Raw genomic sequence first — 19626 nt, 5'->3', positions numbered from 1 at the left:
GATCTCGGTTATCCCCTCCCCCCTTCTACACAGATCTCGGGTATCCCCTCCCCCCTTCTACACAGATCTCAGGTATCCCCTCCCCCCTTCTACACAGATCTCGGGTATACCCTCCCCCCTTCTACACAGATCTCGGGTATCCCCTCCCCCCTTCTACACAGATCTCAGGTATCCCCTCCCCCCCTTCTACACGGATCTCGGTTATCCCCTCCCCCCCTTCTACGTGGATCTCGGTTTTCCCCTCCCCCCACTTCTACGCAGATCTCAGGTGTTCTCAGTGGAAAAACTTCTAAGAAGAAATGTTCTCCGCTTCATAAACCGGGTGACGGAGATTTTTCTGAGAACTGAAATGAGATAAATGATAAATGTTTGATAAATGTACACTGCTCAGCCCCACCCCCTCTCCTCATTGGCTATGATTGACAGCAGTGGGAGCCAATGAGGAGAGGGAGTTTTAAGATAGCCGACGTTCTCATGCACATCGCTATGGGGGGTTCAGGTGAGTATTGGGGGAGGGGCACAGTGAAGGTTCTTTACTTATATGGACTGTTGAGGCACCAATTGAGATTGACAGCAGACAGTGGGAGTATTCTGTTACCAATAGCAGGCTTTCTATTAGATATGGACCCCCCCATATACCCCCACAATACCCCTGACACTGCACCCCCCATATACCCCTGACACCCCCACAATACCCCTGACACTGCACCCACCCATATACCCCTGTACTCCCCATACCTCTGACACTGCACACCCCCATACCTCACCCATCCAATACCCCTGACCCTGTACCGCACTCCTCAACACTGCACCCGCACCACCCTGTATTCCCATACCCCGCCCCAATATAACGTTTTCGTTTTATGCTGTATTCCCTCCCCCACCCTCCGGACACGTCCCGCCTAGTTTCAGTTTCTTAGTTTATCACTTCCGGGTCCATCTAGTGGTGGGAAATACACGTGACAGCGATGAGTGAAGAGGAGAAACGCGCGGAGCTTTACCGATCGGTGCGAGAATTCCCCGACTTCCCCTCCCCCGGGGTGCTCTTCCGGTAAGTCAACCCCCATCCCCCTCACATAGGTCATCTTCATCCCCCCTTCACCCCATAGAGGTCCCCCACCTCCCCCCCTCTTCACCATAGAGGTCATCTTCATCCCCCCCTTTACCCTATAGAGGTCCCCCCACCCCCCCTCTTCTCCACCATAGAGGTCATCTTCACCCCCACCCCCCCTTCTCCCCATAGAGGTCCCCCCTCTTCACCCCCATAGAGGTCTTCTTCATCCCCACCCTCGTGGGGCGGTCGATGGGAGCCGGGGAGGAGGGGGGCTGTTGATGGGACCCGGGGGAGGAGGGGGGCGGTTGATGGGACACGGGGGAGGAGGGGGGGGGGTTGATGGGAGGAGGGGGGCTGTTGATGGGACCCGGGGGAGGAGGGGGGCTGTTGATGGGACCCGGGGGAGGAGGGGGGGGCGGTTGATGGGAGGAGGGGGGCTGTTGATGGGACCCGGGGGAGGAGGGGGGGGCGGTTGATGGGAGGAGGGGGGCTGTTGATGGGACCCGGGGGAGGAGGGGGGGGCGGTTGATGGGAGGAGGGGGGCTGTTGATGGGACCCGGGGGAGGAGGGGGGGGCGGTTGATGGGAGGAGGGGGGCGGTTGATGGGACCCCGGGGAGGAGGGGGGGGGGCGGTTGATGGGAGGAGGGGGGCGGTTGATGGGACCCGGGGGAGGAGGGGGGGCGGTTGATGGGAGGAGGGGGGCGGTTGATGGGACCCGGGGGAGGAGGGGAGGGGCGGTTGATGGGAGGAGGGGGCGGTTGATGGGACCCGGGGGAGGAGGGGGGGGCGGTTGATGGGAGTAGAGGGGCTGTTGATGGGACCCGGGGGAGGAGGGGGGGGCGGTTGATGGGACCCGGGGGAGGAGGGGGGGCGGTTGATGGGAGGAGGGGGGGCTGTTGATGGGACCCGGGGGGAGGAGGGGGGGGCGGTTGATGGGAGGAGGGGGGGCTGTTGATGGGACCCGGGGGGAGGAGGGGGGGGCGGTTGATGGGAGGAGGGGGGGCTGTTGATGGGACCCGGGGGGAGGAGGGGGGGGCGGTTGATGGGAGGAGGGGGGCTGTTGATGGGACCCGGGGGAGGAGGGGGGGGGCGGTTGATGGGAGGAGGGGGGCTGTTGATGGGACCCGGGGGAGGAGGGGGGGGCGGTTGATGGGAGGAGGGGGGCTGTTGATGGGACCCGGGGGAGGAGGGGGGGCGGTTGATGGGAGGAGGGGGGCTGTTGATGGGACCCGGGGGAGGAGGGGGGGGCGGTTGATGGGAGGAGGGGGGCTGTTGATGGGACCCGGGGGAGGAGGGGGGGGGCGGTTGATGGTAGGAGGGGGGGGGGCGGTTGATGGGAGGAGGGGGGCTGTTGATGGGACCCGGGGGAGGAGGGGGGGGGCGGTTGATGGGACCCGGGGGAGGAGGGGGGGGCGGTTGATGGGAGGAGGGGGGCTGTTGATGGGACCCGGGGGAGGAGGGGGGCTGTTGATGGGACCCGGGGGAGGAGGGGGGGGGCGGTTGATGGGACCCGGGGGAGGAGGGGGGTGGTTGATGGGAGGAGGGGGGCTGTTGATGGGACCCGGGGGAGGAGGGGGCTGGTTGATGGGAGGAGGGGGGCTGTTGATGGGACCCGGGGGAGGAGGGGGGGGGCGGTTGATGGGAGGAGGGGGGCTGTTGATGTGACCCGGGGGAGGAGGGGGGAGCGGTTGATGGGAGGAGGGGGGCTGTTGATGGGACCCGGGGGAGGAGGGGGGGGGCTGTTGATGGGAGGAGGGGCGGTTGATGAGTAGATGATGAGAATTCTCCTGTTTCCCGGCAGAGACATCACTCCGGTGATGAAGAATCCCTCCGCTCTGCGAGCCGCCACCGATCTGTTTGAGAGATTCATCCGGGAGAACTTCTCTGATGTGGATGTGATTGCCGGTAAGAGAACCTTGTGGGAGGAGCTCAGATCCCACCCACTCTATCCTTCCTATTGGTTAGATTCCTTGGTGGCCCTCGGGCCCCTAAAGATATCGATCTGTGTTTCCCTAATGCCCTGTTATAGCAGAGATTTCTAACAGTCACCGTTACTACTTCTGCAGTCTCTGATCACCTCCTGTGTCATGTCTGCAGTCTCATCATCGTGAGGACCGCTCATCGTTTTTCTATTCCAGGATTGGACGCTCGCGGTTTCCTGTTTGGTCCGGTTTTGGCGCAGAGATTGGAGATCGGCTTCGTATTGATTCGGAAAAAAGGAAAACTCCCGGGACCCACCGAGTGCATGTCCTATGCCCTGGAGTATGGAAAGGTGAGCTTGGAATGGAGCGCCCCCTAGAGGACAGGACAGCCATGTCTGATTACACAGAGTGACCATTTATCACTTCCCCCTCCCCCAATGAGTAAGGGATTGAAGTCAATAATCTATTCCAATTAAAGGCCAGATAAAAAGTTTTCACCGACCAACGCATTTCAGGGGCCAGGAATTGTTAGATCAGAACTCTAGAGATGCAAGAAACCTGAATATAATAGATGAGAATTGAATGAAATAATCCATTTTCTGGAGGTGTGGAAAACCTGTAACCCCCTCCCCCCACAGCTCAGCATGGTGGGGACAGAGCCCTGAGTGATCGAAGGCGTTTGATCGCTCAATTTTGATTGTTCGAGCCGGCAGGGGACAGATGCACCCACCCAGGTAAATATTCTAAAAAATTGAATAAATCTTACACTTGTCCTATAAAGGATAAGTTCACCTTCCAGCCCCTCCCCCATGTGACAGAGGGTGGGGGAATCCTCTACCTGCACCCGCTATCACAATTCAAAAATAATATGGTTGTGCGGGACTCCGCCCACATGGCTGCGCCATTCATTCAGTTTCCATAAACTACTGACAGCTTGTAATTGTGGATGAAATGCAGGGGGCGTGGCTGAGCACTCTGGTGGACCAATCACAAGCCTTGCAGCTTTCAACTGTCAGCCTGTATGGAGGTACGGACAGTAATGGTGCAGGGCTTGTCTGCAGGAGCCTAAGGTTGGCCATGCTTTTTGGGTTCCTGCAGGGGACAATAATACATTTTTCTCTTTTGTTATTTCTTCCCCTTTCATTGGAATAAGTTTTTATATGTGAAAGATTAACTCTTTTAGTGATACTTCAATTCCCGATTCATTCAATTACAAAGGAAAGTTGGGAGGCGGCTGCCCAGAATCCCGCCACATCCCCTCTATCAGGAGGAGATGCTCGCCCCCCCCCCCATATACAGTCCATGTTTATAGCACTGAGCTGGAGGTAAATATGAAATTTCCTTTGATTTCTCCCTCCGACTTGTATAGCTTGGTGTGTATTCTGAGCTCTTGCTTTTTAGTTCCTGTTCTATGTATAGCTATTCTGTCCACATCATAAATGTGCCTTTTATTTGGCGCTCCCCGTCCCCCGAGTAGGAGTGATCGGAAATATTGTTTTCTTCTATTTAATACCTACCCGGCAACATTCTCTCCTCCCTCCGCCTCCCACAATCAATCCTTCAATCTTTCTTTAGGCGGAGATAGAGATCCAGTCTGATGCTGTGGATCCAGGACAGAAAGTTGTGATCATCGATGATCTGCTGGCTACAGGAGGTACAGAACGTCCTACGAGATCCACTGATGAGGCGGGCGAAGGTGGTGAATGAGGGGTGTGCAGGGGGAGCGGGGGCGAAGGTGGTGAATGAGGGGTGTGCAGGGGGAGCGGGGGCGAAGGTGGTGAATGAGGGGTGTGCAGGGGGAGCAGGCGAAGGTGGTGAATGAGGGGTGTGCAGGGGGAGCGGGCGAAGGTGGTGAATGAGCGGTAGAGAATGAGGGGCTCACTTAGTGGAGGGTGACATGGAATGGGGGGGGCATGGCAGGCAGTGAGTGAAGGGCGCACTCAGGGGAGGGGGGTGGGGAATGAGGGGCTCACTCAGGATAGCGGCGGGGGGCACGGCAGGCAGGGAGTGTCAGAATGAGGGGCTCACTCGGGAGGGTGGCATGGAATGAGGTGGGGGTGCTCACTCAAGGGAGGGGGGGAATGAGGGGTGCCTGGTGGAAGGATGAATGTGCGGCAGATGGTGGAGGATAGGAGGCTCAGGACTAAATTTAATAAAAAGCCCCCTCCCCCTCAGGCTGCTTCGTTCTCCCATCATGCACTTGGATAACAACGAATGATGGCAATGGTTTCCTTCTTTGCAGGGACCATGAAGGCTGCATGCGATCTCCTGCAGAAGAAGGGCGCAGAGATCCTGAGCTGTCTGGTTCTGATTGAGCTGAAATCATTAAAAGGGGCAGAGAAGCTCCGCCCCCACCGTGTCCACTCCCTGCTTCAGTATGACTGAGAGGGGCTGCACCGGGGTCCCGGAACTACAAGGCCCCGATGACGGCTTCATCCACATCTCGGAAACTTCTATTTTATGCATGAAAATCATCTAAAGGGCGAATCTCATTGGACTCGCTCTGCATGTACACCAATGTCCATGCAGACCAATCAAAGCGGTCCTTTGGTTGAGGATGATCTATTACAGCTGAAGCAATCGGGTGCTATGTGAGCGCGTCCGTTATTGCTCTCCAATGGCGGAGAGTGTAAGTGGAGCGCCTCCTGGAGGCCGTTCTGGTCTCAGCCTTACAAATTACACTGTGCCTGCACACATTTCAGCTTTCTTCAATATTCTTTTTTTAAATTGTATCCGATGATTACATATATTCTAAAACAAAATACATTTTTCTATAATCCTTCGTCTTCATGTTTCTTAAAGTGGATCTGTCATTCATGCACCCCACCATCCATCCCCCCCGATGGAACAAATCGAGAGAGATGTTTCAGCTGCCAAAATTTCGGTGCCTCTCTATAATATTGTGACTGTTCTATTTCCAGTACATCCATATACAGCAGTACCTTGAATTATGAGCATAATCCGTTCCAGAAGACAGTTTGTAATCCAAAGCGAGTTTCCCCATAAGAAATAAAGGAACCTCAGATAATTTGTTCCACAGTGACGATTGGTGTATGCAGTACTGCATGTGGCCAGAGGTGCTGGGGGGCGCTGGACGCACTCAGAGAGACTTGGGAGCAGATTGTTTCTGAGCAGCTCTGGCGCCCCCGCACCTCTGGCCAAATGCAGTATTGCACACCCCAGCAGCTTGAATCCTGCGACACAAGGCTCGCAAATCGAGTCTGCATTTTTTTTTTTTTTTTTATTGCTTTTCTTTAAAAACATTTGTGAACTGAGGTTTTTCTGTACTGACTATTGTGTGTATATTCCACCTGACCCCCCCTGAAGAAGAGTGTCTACAATTGAAATGTCTCAGGAAGAATCAGTGGCAACCTACAATATTATTACATGTATGGTGTATATTGTCGTCACTCCCAGTTGGGAGACCAATCTGTATGTTTTCAAGACCAGAAGTTTTTTTTGTATGTAATTGGCAAAGGACTTTAAACCTTTTGTAGAAATATTTATTTTTTATTTATTTTTTTAGTCTATGTAATCAAATCAATATCTTTGGCTGCTATAAAGTCCCACAGGAGATGCACCTGAGCGGCTTCAACTCCCGATCAACTCCCCTCATCCTACCTAATAATAGAGATTCCTCTACCAGTCATTCAGACCTTTCCACTACATTACTAATTCACATTTCTGCCCAAATCACCCAACACTGCGTTTGTTTTCACTGACTTCTTATGTCCATTCCTGGTTTCCCTGAAGGCACCCAAGGCGACGGAGCACCCCCGCCCCTGGCTGCACTCAGGGCGACGGAGCCAGATATTCTACAGGAATCTTTGCAGAACAGAAGTCAGTAGACTTCAATCTACTACATTAGAATCAGAAGAGACAGTTCTGCAAACGCAGTAAATGTGAATGGTGATATACTGCAAACTTTGGGGAACAGAAATGTGATGTGTGCAAGACAAAGCTGCCAGCAGTTCTGAAGGTAAACAGTAAAAGGTGGTGCTGTAAAGCCAATGACAGGCAAACCATAAAGTCCAACACAAATCTATACATTTCGGAGGGTGTAGGTGTATTTTAGGTGTTCAGAAACTGGCCATGGAACACAAACTTGGGTAAAGTCATTACAAAAACACACCTTGGGCTTAATTTGGTTTTCATCGGTTTGTACAACAGTCGTAATAGCACAGGGTGGAAATAACCACTATGATGTCATATTTATTAGTATGCAGGCTCAAAAAAGTGCTTATAGTTTTATACGAACAAGGAGAAAAACACTATGCAGATAAAATCCCCGGCCGCACCCAAGGCGATGGAGCCCCCTCCCCCGACCGCACCAAAGATGATGGAGCCTCGACAGCACCGATGCCCTCTGGGAAGTCATGGCCATCAGGGAGATCTCCTAATGAATGTACTTAATCTGGCAGTAGTGTAATATTGCTACGCATGTGTGAGATTCACCACGCATGTCATGGCACATTAATAATGCCGCTTTGTAAAAGTGACGATATGAAGAACTACCTGAATCTGCCGAGCGTGTTGGAAAAGCAACTGACGTGGGCAGCAGAGATTTTTGCCCCAATAGAGTTAACCATTTATATATAATATTTGCCATGTGCAGTCAACAGCAGGCACACTTGTGGCCACTGACCCTAAGAGTCCAACTAGTGTATGTCACTTAATCTCCTATGAAGGTTACAGACTGCTGAATAAATCGCCCTTCTCGCTGTCTGCTGATATTCAAATAAACCGAAGGAATGGAGAGGACGGTGCTGGGCTTCCCTATAGAATTATTCTCTGATATAAAAGATCAGTAAATATAAGAAAACCATCGTATTTTCCCTTCAACAATAAATCAGAACCAACAGAGCCGCTCGGGGAAGCCAGGCGTAGCCGCCACCTCATTGGTGGAGATTCACTAAAACTGAACAGCTGTGCACAGTAACCAATCAGATTCTGTGGTTTGTACAGCTCCCCCAATGGCTTCTTACATGGAGGCTGAATGTTGCCGGTGTCTTGTAAAATAGTGTCCTCCATCAGATGGTGTCCCCTGCGTACTGCGCATGCGCAGTACACAGGAACACAGATTCCGAAAATTGCCGAGGACTCACGGCGCAGGCGCCGTGAGTCCAGGTTCTATCCCCACTATCCAAGTGGACATAGAGTTAGAATAAAAAAGAGCCGAGCCCGAAGCGTGGCGAGCGAAGCTCGCCCGCGAGGGGCCCTCTAAAATTTTCAACCCTATGTCCGCTTGGATAGTGGGGCTACCTCCTCCACTCACGGCGCAGGCGCCGTTCAGCTTCGGAGTTTTTCCGAAGCTTCCTCTGCTCCGTACTGCGCATGCGCAGTACGGAGCGGACAGCATTTGATAGGCGGACTCTATTAGGCAGAACACCGGCTGCTGCGGACCCCACAGACCCCTTTACATGGCGTCTTGTCTATTCCTAATTCGGAGATAAATGGAAACCAGAAAACTGCTTTGTGTGAAAGAATCTGACATTTAATTGGTGCCGGTTCAAAGAAAATGTTCCATAGATCAGCCGCAGCTCCCTGTAGGTGCAGTACTTCTCCTCACCACTAGGAGACGCCCTGAGTTTGCCATGCTGGGATTGCACGGTCGTCATTGTGGAGGCCACTCCCATCAGTCATTGACCTCCATCCAGCACATATTCACAAAGGTTCGGGGGTCCATTTTATCGATGTAGAGGACGCCATCTAAATGGTCCATCTCATGCTGAACAATGCGGGCCGTCCAGCCCCGGGTCCTCCAACTCGTCTCCTCCCCTTTCTCATTCAGCCCTGGAAAGACATCAGAATAGGACATCATATAGGAAATATCTGACATGGTAAAGGGCGATCAGCCCCCCAGATCCTCTCTGCACCCCCCTATTAAAGTAGAAAAAAGGTCAAACTCAACACTGGGTGTGAAAGACAGAATTCAGAGAGTCGTGGTTAATGGTTCTTACTCTGAATGGTGTAAGGTTATGAGTGGTGTACCCCGAGGTTCAGTGCTGGGACCCTTACTTTTTAATATCTTTATAAATGATATTGGGTCTGGGATCAAAAGTAACATTTCCGTGTTTGCAGATGACACCAAGATATGCAGTGCAATAACGTCCTTACAGGATGTCTCCAATTTACAAGCCAACCTCAATGCTCTGTCTAATTGGGCGACTATGTGGCAGATGAGGTTTAATGTTGAGAAATGTAAAGTTATGCACTTGGGGGCTAAGAATATGCATCATACATACTAGGGAGAGTACAACTGGGGGAATCCACGGTGGAGAAGGATCTGGGGGGATCCATAGTGGAGAAGGATCTGGGGGGATCCATAGTGGAGAAGGATCTGGGGGATCCATAGTGGATAAGGATCTGGGGAGATCCATAGTGGAGAAGGATCTGGGGTGATCCATAGTGGAGAAGGATCTGGGGGGATCCATAGTGGAGAAGGATCTGGGGGGATCCATAGTGGAGAAGGATCTGGGGGGATCCATAGTGGAGAAGGATCTGGGGTGATCCATAGTGGAGAAGGATCTGGGGGGATCCATAGTGGAGAAGGATCTGGGGGGATCCATAGTGGAGAAGGATCTGGGGGGATCCATAGTGGAGAAGGATCTGGGGGGATCCATAGTGGAGAAGGATCTGGGGGGATCCATAGTGGAGAAGGATCTGGGGGGATCCATAGTGGAGAAGGATCTGGGGGATCCATAGTGGAGAAGGATCTGGGGGATCCATAGTGGAGAAGGATGTGGGGGAGTCCATAGTAGAGAAGGATGTGGGGGGATCCATAGTAGAGAAGGATCTGGGGGGATCCATAGTGGAGAAGGATCTGGGGGGATCCATAGTGGAGAAGGATCTGGGGGATCCATAGTGGAGAAGGATCTGGGGGATCCATAGTGGAGAAGGATCTGGGGGAGTCCATAGTAGAGAAGGATGTGGGGGGATCCATAGTAGAGAAGGATCTGGGGGGATCCATAGTGGAGAAGGATCTGGGGGGATCCATAGTGGAGAAGGATCTGGGGGGATCCATAATGGAGAAGGATCGGGGGGATCCGTAGTGGAGAAGGATCTGGGGGAGTCCATAGTAGAGAAGGATGTGGGGGGATCCATAGTAGAGAAGGATGTGGGGGGATCCATAGTGGAGAAGGATCTGGGGGGATCCATAGTGGAGAAGGATCTGGGGGGATCCGTAGTGGAGAAGGATCTGGGGGATCCATAGTGGAGAAGGATCTGGGGGATCCATAGTGGAGAAGGATCTGGGGGATCCATAGTGGAGAAGGATCTGGGGGATCCATAGTGGAGAAGGATCTGGGGGGATCCATAGTGGAGAAGGATCTGGGGGATCCATAGTGGAGAAGGATCTGGGGGGATCCATAGTGGAGAAGGATCTGGGGGGATCCATAGTGGAGAAGGATCTGGGGGGATCCGTAGTGGAGAAGGATCTGGGGGGATCCGTAGTGGAGAAGGATCTGGGGGATCCATAGTGGAGAAGGATCTGGGGGATCCATAGTGGAGAAGGATCTGGGGGTTTTGGTAGATCATAAGCTCAATAATAACATACAATGCCAAGCTGCGGTTTGCAAAGCGAGGAAAGTCCTTTCCTGTATAGGAGAGGTATGGACTCCAGAGAGGGAGATATCATCTGTACAAATCATTAGTAAGTCCTCATCTGGAATATGCCGTTCAGTTTTGGGCTCCAGTTCTCAGAAAGGATATCGGGGAACTGGAGAAAGTGCAGAGAAGAGCAACCAAACTGATAAGAAGCATGGAGGAGCTCAGCTATGAGGAAAGATTAGAGGAACTGAATTTATTCTCTCTTGAGAAGAGGAGATTAAGGGGGGATATTATCACCATGTATAATATATAAGGGGTCCATATAGGGAACTTGGTGTCGAGTTCTTCACTTTACAGTCAACAAAGAGGACAAGGGGGACTCTTTACTTCTAGAGGAAAAGAGATTTAATCTCCAAATACGGAAAGGTTTCTTCACAGTAAGAGCTGTGAAAATGTGGAATAGACTCCCTGCAGAGGTGGATCTGGTCGGCTCAGTGGATTGCTATAAGAAAGGTCGGGATTATTTCCTAAGTGTACAGAATATAACGGCGTGACATTTATAGGTAAAGTTGATCCGGGGAAAATCCGATCGCCTCTCGGGGGATCAGGAAGGAATTTTTTCCCCTGCTTTAGCAAATTGGATCATGGCTCTGCTGTTTTTTTTTTTGCCTTCCTCTGGATCAACTGTGGGTATAGAATTGGGTATATGGGCTGGTATGATATTTATTATATATATATATATATATATATATATATTTTTTTTTTTTGTGGTTAAACTGGATGGACTTGTGTCTTTTTTCAACCTGACTAACTAAGTAACTATGAAAGGACTGCACTGGGTGGCTATTCTACAATCCCACCAAGAGCCAGACCTCTGTGTATAGTATGTCTTCTATGAATGGAGGAGGGGCCGAGGAATGGATATCTGCCTCCTCTGTGTATAGTACATCTTCTATGAACGGAGGAGGGGCAGAGGAATGGACGTCTGCCTCCTCTGTGTAAAGTACGTCTTCTATGAACGGAGGAGGGGCAGAGGAATGGACGTCTGCCTCCTCTGTGTATAGTACATTTTCTATGAACGGAGGAGGGGCAGAGGAATGGACGTCTGCCTCCTCCGTGTATAGTACGTCTTCTATGAACGGAGGAGGGGCAGAGGAATGGACGTCTGCCTCCTCTGTGTATAGTACGTCTTCTATGAACGGAGGAGGGGCAGAGGAATGGACGTCTGCCTCCTCCGTGTATAGTACGTCTTCTATGAACGGAGGAGGGGCCGAGGAATGGACGTCTGCCTTCTCTGTGTATAGTATGGCTTCTATGAACGGAGGAGGGGCCGAGGAATGGATATCTGCCTCCTCCGTGTATAGTACGTTTTCTATGAATGGACGAGGGGCAGAGGAATGGACATCTGCCTCCTCTGTGTATAGTACGTTTTCTATGAATGGAGGAGGGGCCGAGGAATGGAGATCTGCCTCCTCCGTGTATAGTATGTCTTCTATGAAAGGAGGAGGGGCAGAGGAATGGACATCTGCCTCCTCTGTGTATAGTAAGTTTTCTATGAATGGAGGAGTGGCCGAGGAATGGACGTCTGCCTCCTCCGTGTATAGTACGTTTTCTATGAACGGAGGAGGGGCAGAGGAATGGACGTCTGCCTCCTCTGTATATAGTACGTCTTCTATGAACGGAGGAGGGGCAGAGGAATGGACGTCTGCCTCCTCCGTGTATAGCAGGTTTTCTATGAACGGAGGAGGGGCAGAGGAATGGACGTCTGCCTCATCTGTGTATAGTACGTTTTCTATGAACAGAGGAAGGGCAGAGGAATGGACATCTGCCTCCTCCGTGTATAGTAGGTTTTCTATGAACGGAGGAGGGGCAGAGGAATGGATGTCTGCCTCCTCTGTGTATAGTACGTCTTCTATGAACGGAGGAGGGGCCGAGGAATGGACGTCTGCCTCCTCTGTGTATAGTACGTCTTCTATGAACGGAGGAGGGGCCGAGGAATGGACGTCTGCCTCCTCCGTGTATAGTACGTCTTCTATGAACGGAGGAGGGGCAGAGGAATGGACGTCTGCCTCCTCCGTGTATAGTACGTCTTCTATGAACGGAGGAGGGGCCGAGGAATGGACGTCTGCCTCCTCTGTGTATAGTACGTCTTCTATGAACGGAGGAGGGGCCGAGGAATGGACGTCTGCCTCCTCTGTGTATAGTACGTTTTCTATGAACGGAGGAGGGGCAGAGGAATGGACGTCTGCCTCCTCCGTGTATAGTACGTCTTCTATGAACGGAGGAGGGGCAGAGGAATGGACGTCTGCCTCCTCCGTGTATAGTACGTCTTCTATGAACGGAGGAGGGGCAGAGGAATGGACGTCTGCCTCCTCCGTGTATAGTACGTCTTCTATGAACGGAGGAGGGGCAGAGGAATGGACGTCTGCCTCCTCCGTGTATAGTACGTCTTCTATGAATGGAGGAGACTGAACGGTCCCAAAATAGCGACAAAAGTGTCCGATGTGTCTGCCATAATGTCGCAGTCAAAATAAAAATCGCAGATCACCGCCATTACTAATAAATAAATATGAATAGTAAAAATGCCATAAAACTATCCCCCATTTTGTAGACGATATAACTTTTGCGCAAACCAAGCGCTTATTGTGATTTTTTTTTTACCAATAATATGTAGAAGAATGCGTATCGGCCTAAACTGAGGGGAAAAAATGTGTTTTTATATATTTTTTGGGGACATTTACTATAACAAAATGTAAAAAATAATGCGTTTTTTTCAAAATTGTCGCTCTATTTTTTGTTTATAGCGCAAAAAATAAAAACCAGAGAGGTGATCAAATACCACCGAATGAAAGCTCTATTTGTGGGGAAAAAAAAGGACATCAATGATATTTGGGAGCCACGTCGCACGACTGCGCAATTGTCAGTTAAATCGACGCAGTGCAGAATTGCAAAAAAGTGCTCTGGTCTTTGGCCAGCCAAATGCTCTGGGGCTGAAATGGTTAAACATCTGATGGCGATTCAATCGATTTATGTCAGGTTTGGGCGGAGTGGAGCTTTAGTCCGGTGCTCTCAGTCAGTTTTGGGCGGAGTTGGGCTATATCCCGGTGTTTTAGGTCAGTTTTGAGCAGAGTTGGGCTTTAGTCCGGTGTTTTAGGCAAAGTTGGGCAGAGTTGGGCTTTAGTCCGGTGCCCTCAGTCAGTATTGGGCAGAGTTGGGCTTTAGTCCGGTGTTTTAGGCAAAGTTGGGCTTTAGTCCGGTGTTTTAGACAGAGTTGGGCTTTAGTCCGGTGTTTTAGGCAGAGTTGGGCTTTAGTCCGGTGTTTTAGGCAGAGTTGGGCTTTAGTCCGGTGTTTTAGGCAGAGTTGGGCTTTAGTCCGGTGTTTTAGGCAGAGTTGGGCTTTAGTCCGGTGTTTTGGGCAGGGTTGGGCTTTAGTCCGGTGTTTTAGGCAGAGTTGGGCTTTAGTCCGGTGCACTTGCTCAGTTTTGGGCAGAGTTGGGCTTTAGTCCGGTGTTTTAGGTCAGTTTTGGGCAGAATTGGGCTTTAGTCCGATGCCCTCGGTCAGTTTTGGGCAGAGTTGGGCTTTATTCCGGTGTTTTAGGTCAGTTTTGGTCGGAGTTGGGCTTTAGTCCGGTGTTTTAGGTCAGTTTTGGGCGGAGTTGGGCTTTAGTCCGGTGTTTTAGGTCAGTTTTGGGCAGAATTGGGCTTTAGTCCGATGCCCTCGGTCAGTTTTGGGCAGAGTTGGGCTTTATTCCGGTGTTTTAGGTCAGTTTTGGTCGGAGTTGGGCTTTAGTCCGGTGTTTTAGGTCAGTTTTGGTCGGAGTTGGGCTTTAGTTCGGTGTTTTAGGTCAGTTTTGGTCGGAGTTGGGCTTTAGTCCGGTGTTTTAGGTCAGTTTTGGTCGGAGTTGGGCTTTAGTTCGGTGTTTTAGGTCAGTTTTGGTCGGAGTTGGGCTTTAGTCCGGTGTTTTAGGTCAGTTTTGGACGGAGTTGGGCTTTAGTTCGGTGTTTTAGGTCAGTTTTGGTCGGAGTTGGGCTTTAGTCCGGTGTTTTAGGTCAGTTTTGGTCGGAGTTGGGCTTTAGTCCGGTGTTTTAGGTCAGTTTTGGTCGGAGTTGGGCTTTAGTTCAGTGTTTTAGGTCAGTTTTGGTCGGAGTTGGGCTTTAGTCCGGTGTTTTAGGTCAGTTTTGGTCGGAGTTGGGCTTTAGTTCAGTGTTTTAGGTCAGTTTTGGTCGGAGTTGGGCTTTAGTCCGGTGTTTTAGGTCAGTTTTGGGCAGAATTGGGCTTTAGTTCGATGCCCTCGGTCAGTTTTGGTCAGAGTTGGGCTTTAGTCCGGTGCACTTGCTCAGTTTTGGGCGGAGTTGGGCTTTAGTCCGGTGTTTTAGGTCAGTTTTGGGCAGAATTGGGCTTTAGTTCGATGCCCTCGGTCAGTTTTGGTCAGAGTTGGGCTTTAGTTCGGTGTTTTAGGTCAGTTTTGGTCGGAGTTGGGCTTTAGTCCGGTGTTTTAGGTCAGTTTTGGTCGGAGTTGGGCTTTAGTTCAGTGTTTTAGGTCAGTTTTGGTCGGAGTTGGGCTTTAGTCCGGTGTTTTAGGTCAGTTTTGGTCGGAGTTGGGCTTTAGTCCGGTGTTTTAGGTCAGTTTTGGTCGGAGTTGGGCTTTAGTCCGGTGTTTTAGGTCAGTTTTGGTCGGAGTTGGGCTTTAGTCCGGTGTTATAAAAGCGGGGTTTAATGACAGACAGGCTAAGCCCCTCCCAGGGGTGGACTCACCTGTCACCTGCACGGAGTAGTAGCGTGGCACCACGGCGGAGAAGCCCTGCACACTGCTGCACCCCTCCGGGAAGTGGAGTGTTCGGGATTCCAGGATCCTCATAGTCGGGTTTATGAAGATCTTCAGTGGGAAAGGTTCCATTTCTCGAGCCGCCTGCACATCGGGAGGAACCATCTGGTAGAGATGTTGGGGGAGTTCCAGCACCAAGACACGTAGAGGAACCCCCAGCTGGGGGGCGCTCAGTCCCACACAGCCGCACCCCCTCAGAACCTGAGTCATCCTCTGCAGTAAGGCCTGAGTCTCAGCGTGGGGGATGTGTTCTGGAGGAACGAGCTGAGCCTGACCACGTAAGATGGGATCTCCGGTCTGCGCCACTCGCTTGTACGGCGGGGGCGGGGTGCCCAGTACTGACCTCTTCAGGTACCTCCAGTAACTGCGCTTCTTATAGCCGACCCAGGAGGAGGAGCTCCGGCGAGACGCCTGCAGACCACCGAGGAGCAAAGTGTGAGACGATCGGGATAGGAGACGAGCAAACGCCCCGCAGGATCCGTTCATCAACATGACCTAAAAGCACAGGAGATCAATAAAGTTCATTCGATAATCCCTCCATATCCCCGGGGGGGTGACACAAATCTCCCTACATAAGTTGTACCTGTTTATCTGTCCTCTTCTCTTCCCTACATCCATTTAAAGTGACAAATTTATACAGCTTGTCTGAGCTTTCAGAAATCAGGGGGGGCAGGGAGCTGAAGCCACACTCTGAGAGCTGATTGAAGGGAAGGGCCACACCCCCTTCACACAGCAACAGAACAGAGGCTGTCAATCACAGGCTGTGTCCTGGAGCTCCCTCACCTGTCACCTTGTATCTCTTGGTGTCAGGAAAAGTATCAGAAGTGACTCATACAGATAGGAGGGGGAGGAGCACACTATAGAATCTAAGAGCCAACCATGTGACCTTCTCCTTTAACCCTTCCGCTGTCAGAGTTTTTGCACATTTAATGTGCTAGGGTGTAACTTTAACCCTTTCACACCTAAGCCTATTTCTGACATTTGTTGCTTACACGTTCAAATCCACATCTTTTACTAAGAACCCCCAAACATCATAGATATTTTTAGCAGAGACCCCAGAGAATAAAATGGCGATTGTTGCAATATTTTCTGTCACGTGCTATTTGTACAGCGATCTCTCAACCGCACTTTTTCAGAAAAAATTCACTTCAATGAATTAAAAAAAAATAAACAGTAAAGTTAGTTAATTTTTTACCCCGCCCCCCCTCATACCCCACCCCTCCTCCTCAAACTCCCTTCTCCTTTGCCCCCTCATACCCCACCCCCTCATGCCCCAACCACCTCAATCCTCACCCCCTTCTCCTCAGCCCCTCCTACCCCACCCCTCCTTCTCCTCTGCCCCTCATACCCTACCCCACCCCTCCTTCTCCTCTGTCCCCTCCTACCCCACCCCTCCTTCTCTTCCGCCCATCCTACCCTACCCCTCCTTCTCCGCCTCTGTCCCCTTATACCCCACCCCTCCTTCTCCGCCTCTGTCCCCTTATACCCCACCCCTCCTTCTCCTCTGTCCCCTCCTACTCCACCCCTCCTTCTCCTCTGTCCCCTCATACCCTACCCTCCTCCTCTGTCCCCTCCTACCCCACCCCTTCTTCTCCCCTGTCCCCCTCCTTCTCCTCCACCCCTCCTTCTCCTCCTCTGTCCCCTCATACCCCACCCCTCCTTCTCCTCCTCTGTCCCCTCATACCCCACCCCTCCTTCTCCTCCTCTGTCCCCTCATACCCCACCCCTCCTTCTCCTCTCGGAGGTCAGCCTTTTCTCAGATGTATCACATTGAAGAATATCTCATTTCCTAATAGATCTACAGAGGACCCCCCAATGGGGGAGGGAGGTGTCTGAGCTGTGAGGACCCCCAATGGAGGAGGGGGTGCCTGAGCTGTGAGGACCCCCAATGGGGGAGGGGGTGCCTGAGCTGTGAGGACCCCCAATGGGGGAGGGGGGTGTCTGAGCTGTGAGGACCCCCAATGGGGGAGGGGGGTGTCTGAGCTGTGAGGACCCCCAATGGGGGAGGGGGTGTCGGAGCTGTGAGGACCCCAATGGGGGAGGGGGGTGTATGAGCTGTGAGGACCCCCAATGGAGGAGGGCACACCCCTTGCCACGCCCCCTTAAAAAGGAGAATTGTACAACAAAACAAGATGTTAAAGCCACAAGAGCTTTTTTTTTTTACCACTGCTCTGCCTTTATATTGACTTTTGAAATCTACAAATGTAGCAATTTAGAGATCAGATGAAGGTTTATCGCTGGGAAAGACTTTTTGATAGATAAAAAGTGCATTTTATATACAACTATAGAGATCTGAGCAACATGAGGGACAATCCCTCCAAATTAGAGTCAGCTGGGTGCTATGGGGGAGGGGTGTCTGAACTGTAAGAACCCCCTAATGGGGGAAGGGGGTGAATAAGTTGTGGGGACCCCCTGACTCCCCTCTGCTCTCTTCCTTCCATGTGTCCTTCCCTCCCCCACATAACACTCACCTCTCTAGCGCGGACATTACACGTCATAAAAACGCAGAGGATGCTGGGAGTTGTAGTTTCTTGTCACATGGTCAGTATAGCTCCTCCCAGAGGCTCTGTCAGGGTCACATGTCCCTCCACATCCATCGGAGGAGACCGACAGTATACAATCCGTCCAATCAACGCCAGGAAACCCACCCCAATCATACAATGTGATCACTGCCAGGAAACCCACCCCCCATCATACAATGTGATCACCGCCAGGACCTCACATCATACAATGTGATCACTGCCAGGACCTCACACATCATACAATGTGATCACCGCCAGGACCTCACACATCATACAATGTGATCACCGCCAGGACCTCACACATCATACAATGTGATCACTGCCAGGAAACCCACCCCCCATCATACAATGTGATCACTGCCAGGATACCCACCCCAATCATACAATGTGATCACTGCCAGGAAACCCACCCCCCATCATACAATGTGATCAACACCAGGACCTCACAAATCATACAATGTGATCACCGCCAGGACCCCACACATCATACAATGTGATCACCGCCAGGACCTCACACATCATACAATGTGATCACTGCCAGGACCTCACACATCATACAATGTGATCACTGCCAGGACCTCACATCATACAATGTGATCACCGCCAGGACCTCACATCATACAATGTGATCACCGCCAGGACCTCACACATCATACAATGTGATCACTGCCAGGACCTCACACATCATACAATGTGATCACCGCCAGGACCTCACACATCATACAATGTGATCACCGCCAGGACCTCACACATCATACAATGTGATCACCGCCAGGACCTCACACATCATACAATGTGATCACTGCCAGGACCTCACACATCATACAATGTGATCACCGCCAGGACCTCACACATCATACAATGTGATCAACACCAGGAAACCCACCCCCCATCATACAATGTGATCACCGCCAGGAAACCCACCCCCCATCATACAATGTGATCACCGCCAGGACCTCACATCATACAATGTGATCACCGCCAGGACCCCACACATCATACAATGTGATCACCGCCAGGACCTCACACATCATACAATGTGATCACCGCCAGGAAACCCACCCCCCATCATACAATGTGATCACCGCCAGGACCTCACATCATACAATGTGATCACCGCCAGGACCCCACACATCATACAATGTGATCACCGCCAGGACCTCACATCATACAATGTGATCACCGCCAGGACCCCACACATCATACAATGTGATCACCGCCAGGACCTCATACATCATACAATGTGATCACTGCCAGGAAACCCACCCCCCATCATACAATGTGATCACTGCCAGGATACCCACCCCAATCATACAATGTGATCACTGCCAGGAAACCCACCCCCCATCATACAATGTGATCAACACCAGGACCCCACAAATCATACAATGTGATCACCGCCAGGACCCCACAAATCATACAATGTGATCACCGCCAGGACCTCACACATCATACAATGTGATCACTGCCAGGACCTCACACATCATACAATGTGATCACTGCCAGGACCTCACATCATACAATGTGATCACCGCCAGGACCTCACATCATACAATGTGATCACCGCCAGGACCTCACACATCATACAATGTGATCACCGCCAGGACCTCACACATCATACAATGTGATCACCGCCAGGACCTCACACATCATACAATGTGATCACCGCCAGGACCTCACACATCATACAATGTGATCACCGCCAGGACCTCACACATCATACAATGTGATCACTGCCAGGACCTCACACATC

The 19626-nt window shown here is 51.5% G+C and overlaps 2 protein-coding genes across 3 annotated transcripts; one reads left to right on the top strand and one right to left on the bottom strand.

Annotated features, from left to right (window-relative positions):
- The first annotated feature begins 901 nt into the window (after positions 1–901).
- APRT (adenine phosphoribosyltransferase) lies at positions 902–5756 on the top strand. The gene is made up of 5 exons (XM_077450351.1): positions 902–1051; positions 2857–2960; positions 3194–3327; positions 4553–4631; positions 5220–5756. The coding sequence occupies exons 1-5, from the start codon at positions 969–971 to the stop codon at positions 5360–5362; spliced, it is 543 nt and encodes a 180-aa protein (XP_077306477.1). The 5' UTR covers positions 902–968; the 3' UTR covers positions 5363–5756.
- A 2693-nt stretch (positions 5757–8449) lies between these two features.
- Positions 8450–17975, bottom strand: PDF (peptide deformylase, mitochondrial). 2 transcript variants are annotated; one of them, XM_077450330.1, is made up of 3 exons: positions 17823–17975; positions 15282–15846; positions 8450–8770 (listed from the first exon to the last, which is right to left on the bottom strand). In XM_077450330.1, the coding sequence occupies exons 1-3, from the start codon at positions 17847–17849 to the stop codon at positions 8613–8615; spliced, it is 750 nt and encodes a 249-aa protein (XP_077306456.1). In that variant the 5' UTR covers positions 17850–17975; the 3' UTR covers positions 8450–8612. The 2 variants fall into 2 exon arrangements, with proteins under 2 accessions (XP_077306456.1, XP_077306465.1); XM_077450339.1 differs by lacking the exon at positions 17823–17975 and adding an exon at positions 15935–16088.
- Positions 17976–19626: the final 1651 nt, after the last annotated feature.

This window comes from Lithobates pipiens, unplaced genomic scaffold, assembly GCF_037356315.1.
Source record: "Lithobates pipiens isolate NorthernLeopardFrog02 unplaced genomic scaffold, aLitPip1_a1.2 Scaffold_10, whole genome shotgun sequence".
NCBI classification, from domain to species: Eukaryota; Metazoa; Chordata; class Amphibia; order Anura; family Ranidae; genus Lithobates; species Lithobates pipiens.
The sequence above is the reverse complement of the archived record's forward strand: the minus strand, read 5'-3'. Positions and strand labels throughout refer to the sequence as shown.